At 33.6% G+C, this 23,343-nt stretch overlaps 3 protein-coding genes across 3 annotated transcripts; all 3 read left to right on the plus strand.

The window, feature by feature from the left end:
* The first annotated feature begins 1,187 nt into the window (after positions 1–1,187).
* LOC122299898 (non-specific lipid transfer protein GPI-anchored 10-like) lies at positions 1,188–2,461 on the plus strand. Its single transcript, XM_043110380.1, has 3 exons — positions 1,188–1,707; positions 1,869–1,964; positions 2,199–2,461. Exons 1-3 carry the CDS (start codon positions 1,257–1,259, stop codon positions 2,339–2,341), a joined length of 690 nt encoding a protein of 229 aa, XP_042966314.1. The 5' UTR covers positions 1,188–1,256; the 3' UTR covers positions 2,342–2,461.
* A 7,742-nt stretch (positions 2,462–10,203) lies between these two features.
* LOC122298420 (zinc finger protein CONSTANS-LIKE 6-like) lies at positions 10,204–12,136 on the plus strand. Its single transcript, XM_043108148.1, has 2 exons — positions 10,204–11,391; positions 11,563–12,136. The coding sequence occupies exons 1-2, from the start codon at positions 10,288–10,290 to the stop codon at positions 11,818–11,820; spliced, it is 1,362 nt and encodes a 453-aa protein (XP_042964082.1). The 5' UTR covers positions 10,204–10,287; the 3' UTR covers positions 11,821–12,136.
* A 2,366-nt stretch (positions 12,137–14,502) lies between these two features.
* LOC122298932 lies at positions 14,503–15,795 on the plus strand. Its single transcript, XM_043108777.1, has one exon. It carries the CDS (start codon positions 14,503–14,505, stop codon positions 15,793–15,795), a length of 1,293 nt encoding a protein of 430 aa, XP_042964711.1.
* Positions 15,796–23,343: the final 7,548 nt, after the last annotated feature.

The following is a 23,343-nucleotide window of genomic DNA, read 5'->3' on the forward strand; positions in this document are numbered from 1 at the left end:
AGTTCAAATGTAAAGAAATCTCAAGTTATCTACGTGATGAATTCTTGGAGGTTATAATATTAGTTACATTATTTGTCTCAAAATAATTTATATAAAAATTTTATATACAGTCACTTTTAATCTTTTATATATTTTTTTACATACTCTATTAATATATTTGGCTGCGTATTAAGATCTATCAAATTCTTCATTCTTTCAAAAATCCTTAAGTAAATCGTCAGAATGGTCACATAAGCACCCAACATGTGTTACTCAACAAGGCCATGTGTGCACCTCTTCTTACAAAATTCTTACAATAATATTTAAAAAAAGTTAAAAGCACACAAAAATTGAAAATGTTTTTTTTTTTTTTCAAAAAGGTTAAAATACAAAAATAAACAGAAAACAAAGTCCATAAACCACCTTCCACCATTTTGGAAAAGCTATATTTTATCAACTAGAGTCCTAAGCACAACCCAAGCTTTTATTCTTATGTGCCTTATCATTTCTTTTGGTATAAGGAGTTGGATTTCCCTTTCCTGAGTATTCTTTTGTGGAGTTTGTCTCATTTCTAAAAAATAAAATAAAAGAAGCACTTGATTTTCTGCTTGGCCACTGAGAATTCTTAGATGAGAATTTTGAGTTTTAAAATTAAATATTAAAATATTATATTTTAATATTATTATTGTATTGAGATTTGAAAAAGTTAAGAAAAAGTTAAATTGTTTATTATATTTTATATGGAAATTTGAAAAAGTTGTAATGATGAGATGAGAATTTTATGTTTGAGATGAAAATTTCTTGTGGCCAAACACAACCTTTTGTGCCTCTGACTTTAAGGGTAAAGTAAAAGAGTAATGATATATATAGTCTTAGAGTATGTAAGTCTCATATATTCCATTTAAAAAATAGTGAAGCTCATTGTTAAAAAGTACGTTTTTTTATATAAGCGTCAAATTTATTTAATTTTTTCAAAAAGAGTATGGAGACTTGCATACCCTAAATATGTACAAATCAGTTCCCAAATTAAAATAAGGGTGAGATTACCTTAACCCAAAGGTTCAAATCCTGCTTAAACAAAGGAATAATAATGCATGTCTTATCTGTATATCATGTGAAACTGCACTATCAGAAGGCAGGCTTTCTAAATACAAGGCAGATTTTGAGAGGCATTTTCTGTTTGTAAGTGCAATTTTTGAGCTTAGAAGTACAGTTTGTTAGTTATGTACCTCTGAGAGAGAGAGAGAACAAGATATGCATGTAGAATAACACACAGCATGCATGTAGCAACTCACACTCAAACAATGTACTTCCAGTTCCACCTATTTAGACACTTATGGAAACCCCTAATATCTCTAAGCAAAGAAGAAATCATGGCTTCCCTTCACTCTCATCCTCCTCTTACCATCCCCACTCTGATTCTACTCCCTTTCATTTCCCTTCTAACCCCTATCCTTTCCCAAGACCCCAGCTCCCCGAGCCCAAACGTAGCCGAATGTGCATCGCGCCTGCTTCCATTGGCCCCATGTGCACCATTTGTACAGGGTACAGCCCAGTCACCATCACAGCAGTGTTGTGACAACCTCGAGCAACTCTACAGCCAAGAACCTCACTGCCTTTGCCTCTTGCTCAACGACACTACCTTGAGCTCTTTCCCTATCAACACCACTCTTGCTCTGCAGCTGCCTGATCTTTGCAGCCTTCAAGCTGACATTTCTACTTGTTCAGGTACACCATCAAATAGAAAACTAGCAGTATTATTTTGTCTCATCCCTTGGCTAGAATGATCACCGTTTATGCCAATTCAATTCAGCATTGTAAGACATGGTTTTGTTGATTTTCTTCTGATCTATGAATTTTGTTCAACATTTTTGTCTCTTTTGATTAAGGAATAAATCCACCACCTAGTCCACCTGGTTCTCCAGTTTCTTTTGGGACAAACACCAACTCTACACCCGGGACAAGCTCCAACTCGACCGTTGCTGGTATGCAATCAATCTCTACCTCCCAAGTTTCAATTTTTTTTTTTCATCCCTGACAAAACAGTCAACAATAGATGGTATGGACCTGTAAATCAGTTAGAATATGATGTTAGAAATTCATTTCTTAATAATTGTGACCCTCCATAGGATGCCTTGTCCAACCAGAAATCTTGGTTGTCTGCTCTTTGCAGTGCGAAATTTCTTTCTGACAATCTTCTTTTTGTTTTGGAGTATCAGCTTCTCCAATGGTTGAAGTGCAACCAAGACCTAGCACAATGGGATTGGGCTTTGGCGGAAGCACCAGCAACAAATTGAAGGGAGAAGGTGATTTTGCTCTGGTGGCAGCCATGACGGCTTTTCTGTGGACAACATTTCTGTAATTGAATGACTGTGTTAGTGATTTAATCTGGGATTTAGGATATGATGTTCACTAGAATGATTTGTATTGAATGACAGTCCTCCTATTTAGATGAAATAAAAATAGAGCAGTAGTTTATTTTCACAAACTGAAAGAGCCTTACAAAATCTAACGTACCACCCGTGCTTTCTTAAAAAATTAAGTGCTTTCACAGAAGCTGGTTTTTCCAGACGAGAAAAGACATCATTAAAGTGCCAATTAACAAAATCAGCTTCTATAGAATCCCTGCCTTTGACTTAACTTTCCCGTTTAAAATAAATATATTTCAAGCAGAGAATTTGACAATTAGAGGAATTTACCTGAAACCAAATTGCAGAAACTTGTACCAGTTGGTGAATGCTTCTCAATCATCTCGTTCCTTAGTTGATGTTGAGTGGTCTTAGGCCTCTCTTAATCTCAAAAACTAGCTTAAGAGGTAAGACTTTCTCTCACATTTATAAATTGACCATTAGCCCTTCCACAACTGATGTTGGACAATTCTAACAATTTTCTTCTCACACATCGGGCCCTAGGTCGAAACAGTGACAATTCATTTCTTCCATAGACTGTTGGGCCAAAGACTGTTATAAATCTGGCCTCTGATACCAGTATTAGGTAGTTTTAGACTCTTTCAACCTCAAAAGCTAGCTCAAGAGATGAGACTTTTCCTCAACTCAATATCAATAAATGCGTGCCTTTTAGATCATTTTATATCAAATATTTAATCACATTGTCTATCTATCTTGTTGCATTTCATATGCCTTCTGCAGTTTTAAATGTGCCACCTTCTTACTTCCCATTCTTACAAAGGCTGGAGTTGTCTGGTCTCAAGGCATGACCATTGACATCTCTTTGCTCCTTGACTTTACTGTTCTCAGGAGGGATTATGTTGCTGGCCCTGCCATCTGACTCCTCATTGGGCGTGTAAATCCGTTAGTGCCAATCAGTTTGTGATTGGGCCTTGGATTTTTTGTTGGCCTTTATAGCCCATTTAACTAAGAAACCATATTAATCATAATATTCTTTTTAAGTTACGATAAACGTCGATTAAAATAAATGTATACGAAAAGTCCAAATTCTCATTCCCAGAATTGAGGCCTCACATTCTAACAAATAGATTTCGTAAAAGTAAATTCATAAATTAACATAATTTTATATGATATTTTAGATATATTTTATAATAAAAATAATTTTATAATTTAATATATCGTATCAAACTACATTATATTATAAATTTATTTTTATATAATCGTGTGGTGATGGAGGTTATCAATGTTCAAGACAACGGACTCAGGTCTTTTAGAATTCCTACTTGAACTCTAAGATTGAGTAAGAGAGACATAACTAGATACAATAAGTGAATTTTATAATATTTATTAAATATTTAATGATACTCAAAGAAATATCAGTTATAAACATTGTAAAACTCAATTACATGTCTTTCACTTTTCTACTCTATATCCTAGTGTTCGAGTAGGAACTCTAGGGATCTAAATCCCAAGACAACATATTGGTGTACATGTTTTCTTCCTGCATGAAACTAAGGTCATACATTTTTTTTTCTTATAGGAAGTAAGGTCATACTTAAATAAAAAAGTTTTGCTATAGATCAGCAACTGTTTCCCATTACACACCTCACACCTGATGTGGATTTTTTTTTTTTTTTAATATTGAAATGTCGTTTTGAGGAGAAGAAAGATGCCTTTCGAATTTGGTAGCACCCCGCGTCGACCCCTTCCTTAAAAAAAATCCATAACTTTTTTTCTTAAAAAAATTGGAAAAACAAGGAAAGATCAATCGACTGTGTGGCTTTAAAACTATGAGGTTTTCATTCACTTGCTGCATTCGTTGAGCAGTTGTACCCAACAAACCATATAATTGCTATTAAAGTAATTGTTGGAAAATATATATATATATATATATATCTTTAAATTTCTTTAAGAATTCATTGAAATTTCCCTCAGTCTCCCCTGCAAACCAGAAGTTTTAATCAATTCTTTAAGAATTGAAAGTGAAAGAATGCGACCTTCAAAACAGTGCGGTGTCCATGTCTTAGACTTTTCCTAACAAAGGAAGAGAAAGGCCAAAAATTATTTAATTTTATTCCCAAAAAGAAGGGGACCATAAACAATTTGACATCAATGAAAACCATTGATTCGTTTCCCTCATACTGAAGAGATAGCAACAAGTCTGTTGGCTGAGTCCATTCCACTTGCAAATTGCAACCCATTAATTAAATAAAATTGATCTTTCAGTCGTTCTTGGTGTGATATAAAATGATTGAAAATCTATTTATTATTTTTTTTTACTTTTCATGTTATATAAAAATAATAATTGAAATGATTTTTTGTGTTATAAAAAATAGGAAAAATCTAGTTATAAATATAACCGTATACTAATATGTGTATTAATTTAATGTGATTAGTCAAAAAGTAGATTTTATTGAAAATAGTATTAATTTAAATATTAAATATAAAGAAATCAGTATTGATATTCAGATTAGTACTCAATTTTATTTGTATATAGTAGAACTCTAAAAAATAATAATTTTTTAAAAAAAAGAAGATAAAATACAAAGGGAGACAATTCTTCGTAAATGAAAATGAAAATTATTTTTTTGTACTGAGTTATCGCATTTGTAATAGATGAGTTTTGAATAGATTTAACTATAATGATACTTGTCAAAGTGATTTGATTATGATGTCCGAAATAAGGTCTCTGTTTATATGATGTTTGTACGAAAATGTTGGTTCATTAAATGTGTTCGTAAACACTTGTACATCACTTTCAGATACAGTTTTCTTGCTGTAAATGTCTGTCAGTACTTGTGTTTTCATGGGTATTTTTTATAATTTCATGAATGAATCAGTTAAACTGCTAAGCTTTCATACTGGTGCAACATTTTTCTAATCTCTATCGAGGATATTCTTGCTGTACTTCGTTTCAACTCAATTAGCATCATCATATATACCCCTGCTAGCAAATGGGGTGGAACCCCAAAACAATTGGTACCTGCGGAATTAGTTGTCTGACGCAACACATCGTGACTTAATCAGAACACTGCACAAATACAATAATTTTTGCCTTTTCTTTTTGAAGAGTTGTCTCTCTCTACTGCTTTATCTTTCATTTTCTTAATTTTATGTTCACGTGTGAGTCACATCTTCTAAACTTTATTTTTTTTTGTACGAATATTCTCTTTTAATAAATAAAATATATCCACCTATATAAAGAAGTTACACATCATATCTCTCTGCATACAGTACAAATATTTAATTAAAGTGATAAAGCATACCATGTAAAATCAAACTCAATATGCTAATTAACATAATAAGTTGCTGCTTTACTGTGTTATACTTTAAGCAAGCGAAAAATTTTCTTCCAAAATTTTTCTTAGTGTGCTATGTATTTAGTAGTATTTTCAAACCATACCAACAAGATTATATTTTCATCACAAAATCATCAACTACAGATGATGATGATTAGGTTGATGCTAGCGGGATTCTGAAAAACCAATCACAAGTTCAGATTTGTAAATACTAAAACATAGTCCTTATCATGAGCCTTGTCCTTATCACTTATGTGTTTCGTATTATGACGAATTATGAAGGTTTAGTCCTTGACTCCTTGTCCAGAAACCAAACAAAGGTTCTGGCCTTGAAATATATGTTGCATATCTTTTATATATTAAAAAAAATGGGTAAAAAAGTTTAGATCCCATTAGAAAACTAAATTTTAATTACAATCTAATTCTGATTAGCTTAATTAAGCACCCACTAGACTTTTCGTATAGTAGTGAACAACATGCTCAATGCAGATAAATAAAATTGATTATGCATGTATAGTTATTAGCATATCAATTAATTAGGATGATGCGATTCTTAATTGGCACGCTTTGAGACCCAACAAATAATATTGGAATACTTGCTCAAGAAAGCTAAAATTCAAATTTTTGACAGAAAACTCCAATCCAATGTTTATAAATGAAATGCGAATTGAAGGTATAAAGTAACAAATCTTGACCCAATTATTATAATTGAATCATGAACCGAAGGTATAAAATTTGAACGCCACAAGGAATAATTCTTGATAAGTTCACCAATTCTTTGAAGAACTAATAGAAGAAGCAAATCTCACGTTTGTTTTGATTTTCATTCAATGTCCTTTCATTACAATGAGTGCATGCTATTTATAAAACATGGCTGAAAATAAGACTACAAAATATTAAAACTGATCAGCTACTTTTTAGCACCACACACCTGCTATAAAGAAAAGGAAACTAACTTGGTTCCAAAATAGGAAAGTAGATAAAATATGACTAAATAATAGAAGCCTAAAATAAAGGCTGATTTGGTATGAAATTAGCAGCTCCTCCACGCCAAAAATAGATTGAAATGGGCAAGGAAATCACGCCTAAGGAAAGTTTGAAATAGGCAAGTCAATCAGCTAATTAATTGGTATAGAGCTGGAAAGTCAATTAGCCAATTAATCCTTCTAATTCCACACCCACTCAAGCCATAATTAGCCATTAATCCACACCATTGCTAAGGAAATTATGTCCAAAGAAGCAAGATAAGCTCCTTCAACAGCTTGGATTAAATTTATTACACCTTCATATTCCTTTAGGCCAAGCTTGGAATGCCCCATTTTATAATCAACCCAAATCTCTTGAATCAACCCATTAAGTGCTTCTTTGATCTTGCTCTAATAATAGGCCCAACTGGAATATGCAATGGATCCTTTAATGATTCACTTGTTAGTGAACCTGATTTAGCCATGTAAGGTGTGGGGTGTAATTTTAGAAACTGGCTGATGATTAGATTAAGTGCATGTTTGAGATTGCGCGTGAAAAATATAGCTTATAGTTTTAGGATTTATAGTTTATAACTTAAGTAATAAATTTTACCATTAAATATTATTTACTGTTTGGTAACTATATGGTTAAAGTACTTTCAAATATGTTATATTTATTTGGAAACAAATTAAAAATAATAATTTATGAGGTAGAAATAACGATTATTTGAATTTTTAAAGATTATGACCATATCCTTAAAAATTTAAAAGTTATAAGTATATTTTTGTCCATTAACAGTCATTTTAAAATTTAAATTACGTTCTGTATTATTTAAAAATGTACGTTTGAATTGAAAAATATCATTTTGATATATATTTGTTCTCAAACGTACTTTAACTTATTTGAGATTAAAAATATTTTAATATATTATATTCAAATAATTTATTTTTTATTAAAAATTTTTTAATATTATTTAAATATTTTTTAAGACTCTTACTGTAAATCCAAACTGGCCCTAAGTGTATATAGTATGGGCAAGTGTACTTTTGGATGCGGCGCGCTGAGGAATACGAAGGTCACGATCCAACAAAATCAAGAGGTCGACTTGAAAATATATACTGCATTCATGAAGAGTCGTATCATTTGCTCCTACCATAACTACTTGACAATGAAGTTTTGATCTCATAATCTCATTGCTTGGAACCTCCACCAAATAATTCCAAAACTAGATTATTTGGTACTGATCTTCTGAGCCTGATCTCTACTGTGGCTCATGTCGTAATTATCTATGCTAATTGCTATAAAATTTTTCTAAAATAAAAAAATAAATAAAAATATCTCAAATGCGTGATCACGAAAGCTTTTAGATTTTTTTTGTGGCACTTTAGTGTATATTAAAAATTACGTTAGAAAATATAATTTATAATTTTAGAACTTATAATTTATAACTTAAATAATAAGTTTTAATATTAAAAAATTATTTATTATTTGATAATCATATATTTAAAATATTTTCAAACATGTTATGTTTGTTTGGAAATAAATTTAAAAAAAAAATGATTTCTAAGTTAGAAATGATGATTATTTAAGTTTTTAAAAATTATGATCATATTTTTTAAAGTTTGAAAGTTATAATTGAGTAATACTACATATAATTACTTTTAAGTACTTTATGCACACTCTATTAATATGATTGACTGGATCAAATTTTTTAATACACAATTAATCATATCAATGGAGTGTATAAAAGAGTACGTAAAACTGACTGTACATAGAATTTTTTATTCGAAAAAATACGTTTAAGAAAAAGTATCAAAATGATACCATCAAACATGCATTTTAGCTTATTTGAAATTAAAAATGTTTTAATATATAACATCTAAACAACTTAATTCTTCTATTAAAAAACTTTTAAGGATATTTAAACACTTTTTAATATTTTTACTGCAATTCCAAACAGGCCTTTAGTACTTAATTGATAGCTAAAAAACTATTATCAAGTTAGTGTTTAGAGTACACAAAGTAAAATAATTGCATGACATAATTTGATTTGATAAATAAATTTTAAAATTTAAATCTTACCAATCAAATTTTATAATTTAAGTAATGATATGGATGATTTGTTTTACAAACCAGCTTAATAATAGAATAACTCTATATTGTTAACTAACAAAATGATTAAAATCTTTAAAGTTAAAAAGTATGGGAAGTAAAATATTCAAACTTAGAGTATAATATGAATTTATATATATATATATACTATGCCTTAGATTTTTTAGAAACCCAACAGAAATAACGACCTTTGTAGTTGAAATACGCCCAAAGTCAAGGACAAGATTTAATTATTCAGAAACTGCCATATTTCAACTGGTGGAGAATGGTTTGGATCGATATAGAAAGTGATTAAAGAGAGGCCAAGGCACCACATGGTAGGAGAGGTGAAAGCAACGAGAGAGGGAGGACCACAAAGCAAAAGAGTTTTCAAGCCTCTAACCTCAATATATATATTAATAAATTATTTGAATTATAGAGACAAAAGAACAAAAGGGTCCAATTCAAAAATAAAAATAAAAAAACCAGACCCCTCCCCACCGCCCAAGTGGCCCCACAAGGAATCCACCTACATAGACAGATACCCAATTGGAATTCAGAGAATAAGATGGACTCAAAACTTTAGCCAATAAACATTGAGATAAAACCAAGTAATGGGTCCGGGGTGCTATCTTTCCGAGAGCCAGCTAAAATACATCATCAGCTCCCTTGAGCAACCTAGAATACAGATATTAATATGGAAATAAAAGTTTTATTTCCAAGTCTGCGTGTAAGAAAAGTAATTGTTTTTAAGTATTTTCAGATTATATTATAAATATTTCATTCTCAAATATCATAGATTTAAGTCATGAATTTTTTCATTTGATCATTATTTAATCATTATATTTTTTTTAATCTTCTAAACAAAATATACAAAAAACAAAATTATTTTTTTTCAAATCTTATAATAAAAATAATATTTAAATATATTCAAATAATTTATTAACTTTATAATATTTTTATTCAACTTTTCTCTTTCCTTTGCTAAAATCCATTGAGTGAGATTTGGATAGTGGGTTAAGATGAGATAAGTAAAGATGAAAGTTTAAAATTGAATAAAATATTAATGTTAGAATATTATTTTTTAATATTATTATTGTTTTAATATTTGAAAAAGTTGATTTTTATTTTATTTTATTTTATATGAAAATTTGATAAAATTATGAGATGACATGAGTTGATCAATTCAACTTTCAATCCAAATCAAACCGTCTTAACTCAAACTATTTTATTACTATTCATAAATATAAGAAAAATCCACCTAAGAGTTTCATTTTTTCTCAAGCGGGTCTTATTGTTTTTTTCAAATGGTTTATACATTCTGAATTTGTATCTCAAATATAAAATTCGAAATTTTAAACTTTTATTTTAAATTATTTCTAATGAGAAGGGACCCCACACACACTCACGTACAATAATTGAACAATTTGGGCCCCTAAATAAGTACACGACACATTGATATTCCTTTGTGAAATGTTTTTATGCTTTGAGTTTGCCTAACAATCTGTTCAACTTCTGCATCATAATTAGAAAGCTTTCTTTCAATGATCACTGAAAAGAAAGCTGCAAATGCCGTGGGAGGCAAGACGGCACGAGCTTGTGATAGCTGTTTGCGTAGGCGGGCTCGCTGGTTTTGTGCTGCCGATGATGCTTTTCTTTGTCAAGCTTGCGATGCATCGGTTCACTCCGCTAATCAATTAGCAAGCAGACACGAAAGGGTTCTGCTCCAGACTTCATCTGTGAAACCCAAAAACGAACGTTCAAGAATCGATGATGATTCTCCACCAACATGGCACCGGGGTTTCACCCGCAAGGCTCGAACCCCACGCCATAACAAGCTTATATCTCTGCAGCAAAAGGCTAAAAAGGAGGAGAATGTCTTGGAACTTCTGCCTGTCGTTCCAGAGATTGGCAGTGAAGTAGATTCCCCAGATGCCTGCAATGAAGAACATGAGCTTCTTTATCGGGTTCCTATCTTCGACCCCTTTGCTGCTGAACTTTGCCATGAAATGGAAAATACGATTGAGGATGAGAGCACCACCATGGGGATGAAGAATGAAGTGGGAACAGTGGTGTGTGATGATTATGGACAAGGCGGTGTTTCTGACTTGGATGATTTACATGGGATTCTGTCCTCAGAAATGGAGCTTGCTGGCTTTGCTGCTGATGTTGAGAACCTTTTAGGCAAAGGACTTGATGATGAGGAATCTGCTGCCGACATCAAAGGATTGGGACTTCTAGGATACTGTAAAGAGGAAGATGGAAATGATTTGTGCATCGATGTTGGAGAGGGAAGAGTGAAGGTTGAAGAGGAAGATCAAGAGATGGAAGCTGCTATCGTAGCATGTGATCAATTGAATCCATTAATGGTGGAGAACATAAGAGAAACATTAGATTGGAAATTTGATTACGAGTTGCATCAGTTTGCTGGAGATCAGGATCAGGAGAAGGTAACTCCCATGGCAGAAAAGGAAACGATGTGTGGATCAAAAGGATCATCATTTGAAGAGGAGATGAAAAGGAAGGAGATGTTTTTGAGGCTAAACTATGAGGAAGTTATTAAAGCTTGGGCTGGCCAAGGTTGTCCATGGACAACAGGAACGCGACCGGACCTCAATCCTGACCAGTACTGCTGGCCAGACTTCATGGTACTGATGTCCCTCTCCCTCTTACTGATTTCTCTGATCTCACCCTTTTTTGATTCTTTGAGTAATTTTCTGTCCCAAACTTCTTGTGTGTGTGTGTATAAAACCTTACCACAAATATTTACCACAAAATATTTGCACTAAATCATGAGTCATGTATTGATGAAATTACAGGGAGAAGCTTATGATCAGCCTGCATATGGAGAAACAGGAGTAGTAGTAGGCATTGATCATGAGGGTAGAGAAGCAAGAGTATCAAGGTACAGAGAGAAGAGAAGGACGCGCTTGTTCTCAAAGAAGATAAGGTACCAAGTACGGAAACTGAATGCGGAGAAGAGACCTAGAATGAAAGGCAGATTCGTTAAGAGGACGTCCACCTTCCTCGTGGGGAGTACTACTGCTGCTGCTGTCCTTCCTCACCTCAACAAATAACCACTATTTAACTAATTAACTGCCAAGTTTACTTGGCCAAGTTGGAATAGTTAAGGTCATGGTTGTTTAGGGCACTTAATTAGGCTGCCTAGCTAGCTTTGATTACTTGCATGTTATAGAATAAATGTCAGTAATTAGCTACGTACGCAGCTTATTACCTTAACTCTTTATCTCTCTCTCTAACATGTACAGATCATGTACAGGCTGTTGAGCCGCGAGAGCAGTACTATTGTGGACATTGTCTCTCGTTTGGATGCTGAGCAGGTCATCTTAGATAATTTGAGTCGATCTATAAATAGTATATTTTATTAGTTCACTGAGATGTGTTAATTTAATGTAAATAAGTTAAAATACATGTTTAAATGTAAAAAGTTATGGGTTAACATGCGTTTAATTTTTTTTTACGAGAAATTAAAAAAGTAGTAAATCTCAAGCATCAATAATTGGTTTGAGATAAAAATAAAAAAAATAAAAATAAATAAAAAAGAGGTTACCCTGATTGGCATTATTCACAGCTTCCAAAATGGAGATTTGGAGTTCGAAACCTCCCGACCTCCTCAAATGTATCTAAAAATTAATAATTAGTTTGAAATGAGTTGACTTTGATGTCAACAACTAAACACACCCTTAAGAGAGAGTTGCATAAGCTCGTTTTTTTTTTCTTTTATAACCATACATAAATTCAACTTTTGATCACCAATTTTGAAAATATTGACTTCTATGGCTAATAACAAATTTTTGCAACGTCTTCTATATTCAATTAGCAATCTTCATTAATAGGTATGGATGGTGGTTATGAAAAAATTTATACGTCTAACTTATCTCATAAAATCGGTTTAACCAAAAAGAGTTCTTCCAATCTTATAAACATGATCAAAACTTTGTCCACAGACAATATAAGATTTATTCTCCTTAACACTCTTCCTCACATGTAGGTCAGCCAGTATTTTTCCTAGTTATTGTTACAGAGTAAATAGTGTGGATCCTATTCTTCTTATAACAAGTTCTGATATTATGAAAAAATTCATAAGTCTAACTAATATCATAAAAGGTTATAAATTGGCCATGTATGAATTGGTGTGCATGCCACCTATCAGCTAGGTCAAGGTATGTGAAATTTGATATATGAACTTATAATTAAATTATCATTTATCTCAAAAATTTTAAATAGACTTACAAAAAATAATTAATTTAAATATTTATATTTTATCTTTACAATCCCGGACCTCCAACACCACCTTAAAGTATTGGCATTGGTTTGGCTAAATTCATCTTCAAATTTGACAAATATTAACACTTTTTTACATTTGCCTATTTCATTTAAATTCAATCTACACATTGAATTAGCCATTCATTCTCTATATAATAATAAAATATTATTAAATTAATAATTTTTTTAATTTAATTTATTTTATCACATTTTGAAATTCTACCAATTAAATGTTAATAATAATTATATTCTAATTAAATTAATATTAAAAAACGTATTATTAAATGTTAATAATAATAATTATATTATATTAAATTAATATTATTATATTATAATTAAATTAATATTAAAAAGTATTATTAAATGTTAATAATAATTATATTCTAATTAAATTAATATTAGAAAAAGTATTATTAAATGTTAATAATAATTATATTATATTAAATTAATATTACAAAAAAGTATTATTAAATGTTAATAGTAATTATATTCTAATTAAATTAATATTAAAAAAAGTATTATTAAATGTTAATAGCAATTATATTCTAATTAAATTAATATTAAAAAATATTATTAAATGTTAATAATAATTATATTCTAATTAAATTAATATTAAAAAAAGTATTATTAAATGTTAATAATAATAATTATATTATATTAAATTAATATTACAAAAAAAGTATTATTAAATGTTAATAGTAATTATATTCTAATTAAATTAATATTAAAAAAGGTATTGTTAAATGTTAATAATAATTATATTATATTCAATTAATATTAAAAAATATTATTAAATGTTAATAAGAATTATATTCTAAATGTTAAATGTTAATTATATTCTAATTAATTTAATTTATTTGTTTGGAATGAGAAATTAATATTTTAATATTTGATGAATGAATAGTAGTCTTCAATTTTTAGCCAACCACTATAGCAAAAGTTCAAATTATTTTAAATTTGTTTAATCTAATGTGAAGAATTTTTGAATTAAATTATGTCAAATTTGATCAAACATATCCAGCTAAACCAATGTGGATGCCCTTATGATGAAGGCTGACGGCCATATATCTCACAAGCCGAACGTGAGTCTTCGCAGATAAGGACATATCTTGGTATAAACAGAGCTTCATCTTGTTTTGCATTTCAACCATTTGAAATTCTGGTGTAAATCTTACAGCCATTTTATGCGGACAAACTGGCAGATTCGAGTGCCTATGTGCAATTATGTGTACACTAGTACTACTACTCCTCCTCGTGAGTAATGATACATCTATTTTATAATTATTTGACAATATATATCCATCCGACCAATATAATTGCACTAATTCAGTAGAACGGTAATGAGACACCAGCTAATATACCCACAAGAGTGATTCTTGTATGTCCTTCTTTCACCTCGTGAGAGTAAGGTTTTCTCTCAAGGTTTCCTGTGGAAATCTTTGAGATCTTCTCTCGGACTTAGGTCTGTGGAGATGGAGGATGGTGTTTTATCATCCCTCTACGAGGGACTGAAATTAACAGATGAGGAAAAACAAGAGATTGAGGTTAGCACTGAAGAAATATCGTTATCAACTTCAAAAAGCAAGCTATGCATAATGGTTTGTCTGATTTCTGATAAGGAGACAAACAGAGGAGCTCTCATGGGTACGCTGCCTAAGATATGGAATGCAGAGGGGAAAATTGTTTTTAAAGAGGTTGGAAGAAATAAGTTCTTGGTGGAGTTTAAATCGAGGTCGGATAAAATAAGAGTGTTGAATGGTCGGCCATGGTCCTTTGACAAGAGCCTGCTGTGTATCCAGGACTGTGAAGGTGCCAAGTCCATTAAGGAAATGCAGTTCTGTTTTGAACCCTTCTGGATTCAGTGTCATGACATGCCATTCGCAGGTATGACTGCGAGTATGGGGCAGAAGCTGGGAAGCTCCCTGGGGAAGGTTCTTATGGTGGATACGGATGGCAGTGAAACCTGCTGGGGCAAGTTCTTACGTGTGAAGGTAATGCTAGACATAACCAAACCACTTGCTAGAGGCAGGTTTATTTCTCAGGATGGTGAAAAGTTCTGGATTCCTTTTAAATATGAAAGAATGGCCAACTTTTGTTATCACTGTGGGTCCATAAAACATGGACATGGAACTTGCGAAAACATAGAGAAGGGGCTGCATGTGGGGGCTAGTCTCGGGCAGCAGTATGGTGCGTGGCTGAGGGCTAGTAACAAAAAGCAAGTCAAGTCGGCAGGCAAGGTGAGGAAGATGACAGATGACGGTGGATCATCGGAGAGTGGTCGGAGGGTGTCCTCAGATGAGTCCACTAAAGAAGATGACAATTATGGAAAGGTACCAGAGGCAGTTAGGCAGCAGGCAGGCAGCCAATCATTGCACACGCATGAGGAGGCTGCACCTGTCAGTGCTAGGAGGAAAGTTGTCGAGGCAGTGGAATCAGTGATGCAGGAGGGGGGACAGTCGCCAACAATTCTGTTAGAGGAATCCCAGCTGGGCCCAGTGGTAGTGGAGGAATCTAAAAAGGAAAGGAAGGTACCAAGCAGTGGGCATAGCTGGAAAAGAAGAGCACGTGAGGCCAGAATATCACCAACTAATCAAGGATTAGAGGAAGAAATTATAGTGACTAAGCACAACCATTCAAGTAAAAGGAAAGCTCAAGAAATTTATGAAGGTGGAGTGGAAAAAAGAAGTAAGCTAACCCTTGTAGATGAGGAAGGGGATGAACTCTCTATGGCAGTGGCTGTTGAGCAGCCCTGCCAGCTACTATGATTCTTTTGAGTTGGAACTGCCGAGGGCTTGGGAACCCTCGGACAGTTCGAGAACTTCACCTCATGGTGAAGGAAAAGGGCCCAGGTTTCATTTTTCTGTCAGAAACAAAATGTAGGAGAGAAAGATTGGAGGGGATAAGGAATGGCTTGGGTTTTGAGTGCAGTTTTGTGGTGGACAGTGTAGGGAGAAGTGGAGGTCTAGCTATGTTTTGGAGAGCTGAAGCACAAGTTGAGTTATTCTCTTACTCACAGAGTCACATTTCTGTGATTGTAGGCAAGGATGATGAGAGGCAACAGGTGATGGTTACGGGTTTCTATGGTAATCCTGTGGTGGAAAAAAGAAAGGAGAGTTGGAGGCTGCTTAGATGTTTAAAACCGACAGGGAACATGGCTTGGATATGCTGTGGTGATTTTAATGAGTTGCTCACTAATGAAGAACAGTATGGGGGAGCTAATAGACCTTTCTATCAAATGGAAATCTTCAGGGAAGCTCTTGATGAATGTGAGCTTAGTGATCTAGGCTATGAAGGATCCAAGTTCACTTGGAGTAATAAGAGAGAAGGGCCTGACTTCATCAAAGAAAGGTTGGACCGAGCTTTTGGCAATCACCAATGGAACATGTCCTTCTACCAAACTAGAGTACAGGTCCTTTCAGCTCTTCATTCTGACCATTTTCCTCTACTGATCTCGTGTGACTGTTCTGAGGCCCCTAGTAGAAAAACTGTCAAGATTTTTCGCTATGAGGCCAGCTGGTCCAGACTGGAAGACTGCAAGGAAGTTATAAAAAGAGCTTGGGAATCAAATATGGGAAATGAGAATCCTATTCTCAGGGTTCAGGACAGACTGTTAGCATGCAAAATTAGACTACAAGATTGGTCAAAGTTAAAGGAAAATGGGAAGAAAAGAACATTACAGCAGAAGAGGATCCTGCTAAAAGAGCTCCAGTTATTAAACAAAGGGGATCTAAATAAAGAGATAAAAGGGTTGCAGAGTGAGGCAGAAGTAATGCTGGAGGAAGAGGAGATTAAATGGAGGCAAAGGTCTAAGCAACTCTGGTTAAAAGAAGGGGATAAAAACTCCAAATTTTTCCATAAATGTGCCACTCAAAGAAGGCAGTGGAATGAGATAAAAGTAATTGAAAATGAAAGTGGAAAGAAAGCCAGAAGTCAAGAGGAAATTAGCTTGCTGTTCCAAGAATATTACCAGAACCTTTTTGAGTCTTCAAACCCCCGAAGTATTGAAGAGGTTCTGAGGGACATAGAACCAGGAGTAACAGATGAAATGAATAGGCAGCTAGTGAAGGAATGCAGCCTTGCAGAGGTGAAACAAGCAGTTTTTGAGATGGACCCTATGAGTGCCCCTGGCCCTGATGGTTTTTCTGCAGGGTTTTATCAAGATAATTGGCAGTGTGTTGGAGATGGTGTCTTTTTGGCTGTTAAGGAGGTGCTATCGGGAGGCAAAGAATTGGGTAGGATTAATGAAACATTTATAGTTTTAATCCCAAAAAAGAAAAAGCCAGTACTTGTATCTGAGTACAGACCTATAAGCCTGTGCAATGTTCTTTATAAGATTGTCTCTAAAGTGTTGGCTAATAGGTTGAAAAAGATACTTCCCTTGTTGATATCACCTTCTCAAAGTGCCTTTGTTCCTGGTAGACTAATTTCAGACAACATTATTGTTGCATATGAAGCTATGCACTCCATGCAACACAGAATGAGGGGAAAGAAAGAAGGGTATATGGCAGTCAAATTGGACATGAGCAAGGCTTATGATCGCATTGAGTGGAATTTTTTGGCTGCGGTTTTAAGGAGAATGGGATTTGAAGAGAAATGGGTGGGATTAATAAAGGCTTGTGTGGAAACAGTGAGATATTCATTGATGATAAATAGAGTTCCTCAGCAACCTTTTCACCCTTCTAGAGGATTAAGGCAAGGGGACCCTCTCTCCCCTTACCTTTTTATTCTATGCTCAGAAATTCTTGGCAGGATGTTGAACAAAGCTGAGGAGAAGGGTTATATTTCTGGTTTTCCCTTTGCCCGAGGCTCCCTATTGGTTAACCATCTCTTTTTTGCAGATGACAGTTTGCTTTTTTGCAAGGCAAATGCTTTGGAATGGAGCAGGCTTTACAGTTTACTGAGTCAATACGAGAATGCATCTGGCCAAAGGTTAAACCTGGAGATAACTGCAGTGTATTTCAGTAGGAACACAAGTACTGAAGCCAAAGATGCTATCCTGTCAGGAGTTAGGCTGTGTGAAGCTAGATCCTACGAGAAATACCTTGGCCTCCCCTCATATGTTGGAAGACAGAAAGTGGCAGCATTCAGACCAATCTTGGAGTCAATAAGGAATAGGATGAGCAATTGGAAGGTAAAATTCCTAACTCAGGCAGGCAAGGAGGTGTTGCTGAAGGCCATAGTTCAAGCAATCCCAACTTATTGCATGAGCATCTTTAAACTCCCCAAGGCTGTGCTTAATGCTATCAACAAGTCTATGAAAAAATTCTGGTGGGGCAGTAGGGAAGAGAAGACAAAAACCCAATGGATTCCTTGGAAACAAATGGGTAAATCTAAAAGGGAGGGAGGATTAGGCTACAGGGACTTTGAAAATTTTAATTTGGCTCTCCTTGCAAAGCAAGGGTGGAGGATTATTCAAAATCCCTCTTCCCTAGCTTCAAGAGTTCTTAAAGCAAAGTATTTCTTCAAATCTGATTTTTTAAAGGCCAAAATAGGAAGCAATGCTTCCTTCCTGTGGAGAAGCTTCCTGGAAGCAAGACCAATCCTGCAGGAGGGACTTTTTTGGAGGATTGGTAATGGGGAATCAGTGAACATATGGACAGACAAATGGCTTCCGAGACCATCTTCTTTCAAGGTGCAGTCTCCTGTTATAGCAGAATTTGCTGCCAGTAAGGTATCTACATTAATTGACTCAAGCTCGGGGGCATGGAGAATGGATACTCTTAGAGAGGTTTTCAGGATTGAGGATGTGGAAGTAGTGTGCAGAATACCAGTAAGTGTGAGTAATAGCCAAGACAAGATGATATGGAGGTGTGCAAAAGATGGAAGGTTCACGGTCAGGAGTGCTTACTACTTGGCAGGGGAGATGTCAGCTGAACAGAATGGGCAAACCTCTCAAGTTAGGCAGAAGTCTGAACTTTGGACTAAGCTTTGGAAGATAATGGTACCAAGTGCTACTCGAATGCTCTTATGGAGGGCATGCCATGACTCTTTGCCTACTAATCAGAAGCTTGTGCAGAGGAAAATCATAGAGTCCCCCTTGTGTCCTATCTGTGAGACAGAATCAGAATCTGTTACTCATGCCCTCTGGTCTTGCTGTGCTGCCCAAGATATATGGGGCCATAACCTTCTCTGCTTTCAGAAGCTGAAAGTGAGGGAAGTGCCTTTCAAAGAGTTGTGTAAAGACATGTTTGAGGTTCTGGATGACCACAGTATTGCTGTATTTGCTGAAACAGTTTATATGATTTGGAGGAGGAGGAACAGTTTTGTGTTTGAAAACAGGTTCATGGACCCGAATGAGCTGGTAAAGGCTGCCAACCAAAAAGTGAAGGACTACCAGGAAGCAAACCAGACATCAGGGGGTAAAAAGGAGGCCACTACCTTATCTCAATCCAATTGGTCTGCTCCTCCAGATCAATGTTATAAAGCTAACTGGGATGCCTCAGTGGATAAGGCCAATAGTAGAATTGGTATTGGGGTGATTATTAGAGATTGGAAAGGAGGGGTGGTAGCTACTCTCAGACATCAAAGGAAATCCTTTCCAGACCCGGTTGTAGCAGAGGCTCTAGGTGCTTTAAAAGCAGTGTCTTTGTGCCAACAATTGCTTATTGATAGAGTCATTCTCGAGGGGGATGCTAAAGTAGTGATAGATGATATAAATTGTGATACAGTCAAGTGGAACACGGGTGGAATGATCATTCAAGACATCAAGCACAAGCTCAACTCGATGGGGGAGTGGTCTGTGCAGTTTATACCAAGGAACATCAATTCAGTAGCTCATATACTAGCTAAGGATGCACTCAAACTCTCTGAGGAGAGCATTGTAATGGGAGGAATCCCTTCTTGTATCCAAGCTTCAATGCTTTAAGATGAATATCAATATGAATTCTTCTTTTCAAAAAAAAATTCAGTAGAACGGTGCTGCATCTACAGATGAATGTAGCCCAAATTTTCACCGAATGCAATATATTTTTGAGAAATGATATTTGTGTGGTTGTGTAAATGACGTGCAGTCGTTTTGGAAAAAAAGAATTAATATGAGACCCATATAAAAAAAATTAACTTTTTAATTGTGGATCCCATTTTTTTTCAAAGCGATTACACGGCATTTGCAATTCTACGACTGTATATAACATTACTCTATATTTTTATTTTTATTTTTATTTTTAATTTTTTATAGTCTTAAATAATTTTTTTAAAAAAATTCACAACATCATTTATAAAAATTTTCTTAATCCTTAAGTTAAAAAATAAAAATAAAAGGATCCAGTAGGTTTTTTTAGTCCCAAATTTGAGAGCTTTAGCATTTCTGAATTCAGTAACATAAATCCTCTCTATTTGAAATAAAGGCGTTGTATACAGTCGTCGTAAAAAACTGACATCCTATTGATTTTTCATACGTGATTCAGTACCGATAATGATAAGCTTATTACTACTAATTTTAGAAAATATTTTATTATAAAAGAATTATATAAAAATAAATAAATAAATTGATGTGATTTAATATAGTATATCAGATTATAAAATTATTTTTATTATAAAGTAGAGATCTAACAGATTACATAAAACCACATCAGTTTGTGAGTTTATTTTATGTAATTGCTTTGTGTTTGTAGCAGTTTTTTTTTTTTACTTAATAATTAAGAATGTTAAAAAAATACTTTTAAAAATAATAAAAAATTTCAAATACACTATGAAGTAGTAAATAGATTGTTGAATCTAAGGTTTAATTTCAAGTTTCGTATAATTATATATCTACACATAAATTTTGATAATAACAAATGAATTCAAAGAATAAATGAGTCTCAAGTTCAAGTTGTTTACACAATAGAGTCAAGCACATCAAGGAATTAAGCATGAGCGAGAAGGAAATAAATTCACATTAAAACTTATAGAGTAATGTTGTAAATCTCTTAAAAATTCAAAATTAGGATTAAGGTTCAAAATTAATATTTTATCATAAAATATTAAAATATATTTTCCACACTTATATGAATATTTTGAAAATTAAATTTGAAAATTTTGAAAGATGATTGATTGTCATCTTTCACCTGTGCATATTTTATTTGAATATTTTCAAAAGTGATTAATACTCTTTTTTACTTATGCAAAAGATAGATGATTTTGTTTAAAAAATTTTAAAAGTAAAATGTACTCATTTTATCATATGGGAAAAGTAAAAAGATTATATTTGAAATTTTTGAAAAGTGAATGATGTTGTATTTGATAATTGAAAAAGAAGAAACTTTTATTTGAATTTTATGAAAAAATGAATGATGTTGTCTTTGACATGTGAATTTTTTTAAATTTCAATATGAAGTCTCATATTCCTATAAATAGATTATTTGAGAGCTTCAAATTTATAACACCAAGAGCATATAACATTCATTTAAAACTTTCATTCTCTCTTCTATGAACATTGAGCCTTAACTTTTGTTCATTTTGAGAGAGATATATTTTGCGTTGTATTGTTCTTATTTCACTCATCGATGAGTGTTCTTTGATAACATACTCACTATCAGTTCTTGTATCAATAAAATGATATGTATAACACTTGTGCGTATAGAAAGTATCCTACACAAGAAATAGTTGAATCACCACGTGTAAGGTGATTGCAAGTGTAGAAGGTATTTTACACGAATCCTTTGTAACTGTGTTGTTCAAAGTTGTAATAGATTTCTATCTCCACCGAGGGAAATTGAATAGTGAATTTAGAGATCATTAAGGGGTAACTTGAGGTGAGGACGTAAACAGTGAGGCTGAACCTTATTAACATACTAAGTTTGCTTCTCTCTTACCCTTACTCTTTATATTTATTATTATTTTGTATTTTATTTATATTTTATATTGTGTATTTGATTTATAATTTTTAATTTTTAATTTTTAAATATAATTCAATTCACTCCCCTCTTGTGTTAGTTATCTGGGTAACATAGATGATATGAAGTAGTAAGTCTATCATTATCTTTCACGTAATAAGGCAAAGTTTTGAATGAGACATGCATGCATGCATAATGTATAGCTCATGATCCTACATGTTGGGCGGATTTTTTCCAGGGCCTTAGGCGTCAAGAGGGTCCCTCACACAGCAAAGGGATTGAAAAGCAAGGCCCAAACCTGGGGGCCCCTCAGCAACTCAATCGAGGCCCACAAGTAAGTTGGGCATGAGGATTCGGATCGAGAGATGGGACACTACTCAAGGACTACAAGTAGCTATGCTAGCAAAAAGAAGAAGGAAGCACATCAGAAGGAGGAAACTGGACTCTAAAGCAATACAAGGGGATCACGTCGCATTAAAAGCGCTTACCAAGAAATCACGACACATTAACGACTTCACTTAGAAGGCCACACAACATGAAAGGAGACATGACGGAAAGGACTCGAAATGAAACCTCTCAACCTAGGCCGTATGGCATGGCCACTCGACTTTCGAGATAGGGGATAAAATGGCCCCCAACCAACAAGCAAGAGGGGAAATTCATTTTTAAGAGAAATGACATGCTAAACTCTCTTTTCACTATCATTTGTATCACCTCTAATTTTAAGTATCAGAGACTTTTCCGACCACCATAGGTCTTCTCTCTACTAACCTTTATTTCTGTGATTGCAAGTCCACTAGAGCAAAGATCCGTACTATTGAGAGCACGATCTTTAGACGCACAAAACATCTCGTCAACACTGCATTTAGACTGTATTTGACAAGTAAAGCAGTTGATTATTATTTACTGAGATTATTTCACCGTCCAAACGCATGTGACATGGATAAAGCTGTACGTATTATATGTTGGACTACATTAATCATGTTCTGAGACAAGAAGTCATCAGACAGGGCTCAAAATAATTGTTCGACGGGTGTGCATTCACAGCTTCAACTATAATTTCTCATATTACTATAGTGGTTCCGAGGCAAGCCATATAAACCGGGCGTTTGGGTTCAGAACCCCTCATTCATATTCTTTAGACAACTAGAAAACTATCTCTTAAATGATCTGAGAACATGATTTTTAGAAAACTCTTTCCAGAAAATTATAGATTAATCGGGACTTTATTCTTAGATATCAAGTACCAATAAAGAAAAATGTTATATTTCAACTGAACAAAAAACCAATTCTATGTAGTCAATAACTTAAAAGACATCTATTAGAAAAAAGGATAAGTATTACCCAAGTACTCATGAAAGAATCATCAGAAGCTTCAAAAGCATTATATATAATTAAGAATGATACTCAACTGGCCAAGTACATGCATGTACGTAATGCTTGATAGCAACTTTAAATTTTAATTATCTTCTATTAACAAGCTGTGTATTTATATAA

The sequence above is a fragment of the Carya illinoinensis genome, chromosome 16 (assembly GCF_018687715.1).
Source record: "Carya illinoinensis cultivar Pawnee chromosome 16, C.illinoinensisPawnee_v1, whole genome shotgun sequence".
In the NCBI taxonomy this organism is placed as follows: Eukaryota; Viridiplantae; Streptophyta; class Magnoliopsida; order Fagales; family Juglandaceae; genus Carya; species Carya illinoinensis.

Bases quoted from the DNA above. Each gene is read 5' to 3' on its own strand.
- LOC122299898 (XM_043110380.1), top strand. From the start codon at position 1,257: ATGCATGTAGCAACTCACACTCAAACAATGTACTTCCAGTTCCACCTA. The intron at 1,708-1,868 runs GTACACCATCAA...CTTTTGATTAAG, and splicing joins TGACATTTCTACTTGTTCAG to GAATAAATCCACCACCTAGT. The intron at 1,965-2,198 runs GTATGCAATCAA...TTGGAGTATCAG, and splicing joins CTCCAACTCGACCGTTGCTG to CTTCTCCAATGGTTGAAGTG.
- LOC122298420 (XM_043108148.1), top strand. From the start codon at position 10,288: ATGATCACTGAAAAGAAAGCTGCAAATGCCGTGGGAGGCAAGACGGCA. The intron at 11,392-11,562 runs GTACTGATGTCC...ATGAAATTACAG, and splicing joins ACTGCTGGCCAGACTTCATG to GGAGAAGCTTATGATCAGCC.
- LOC122298932 (XM_043108777.1), top strand. From the start codon at position 14,503: ATGGAGGATGGTGTTTTATCATCCCTCTACGAGGGACTGAAATTAACA.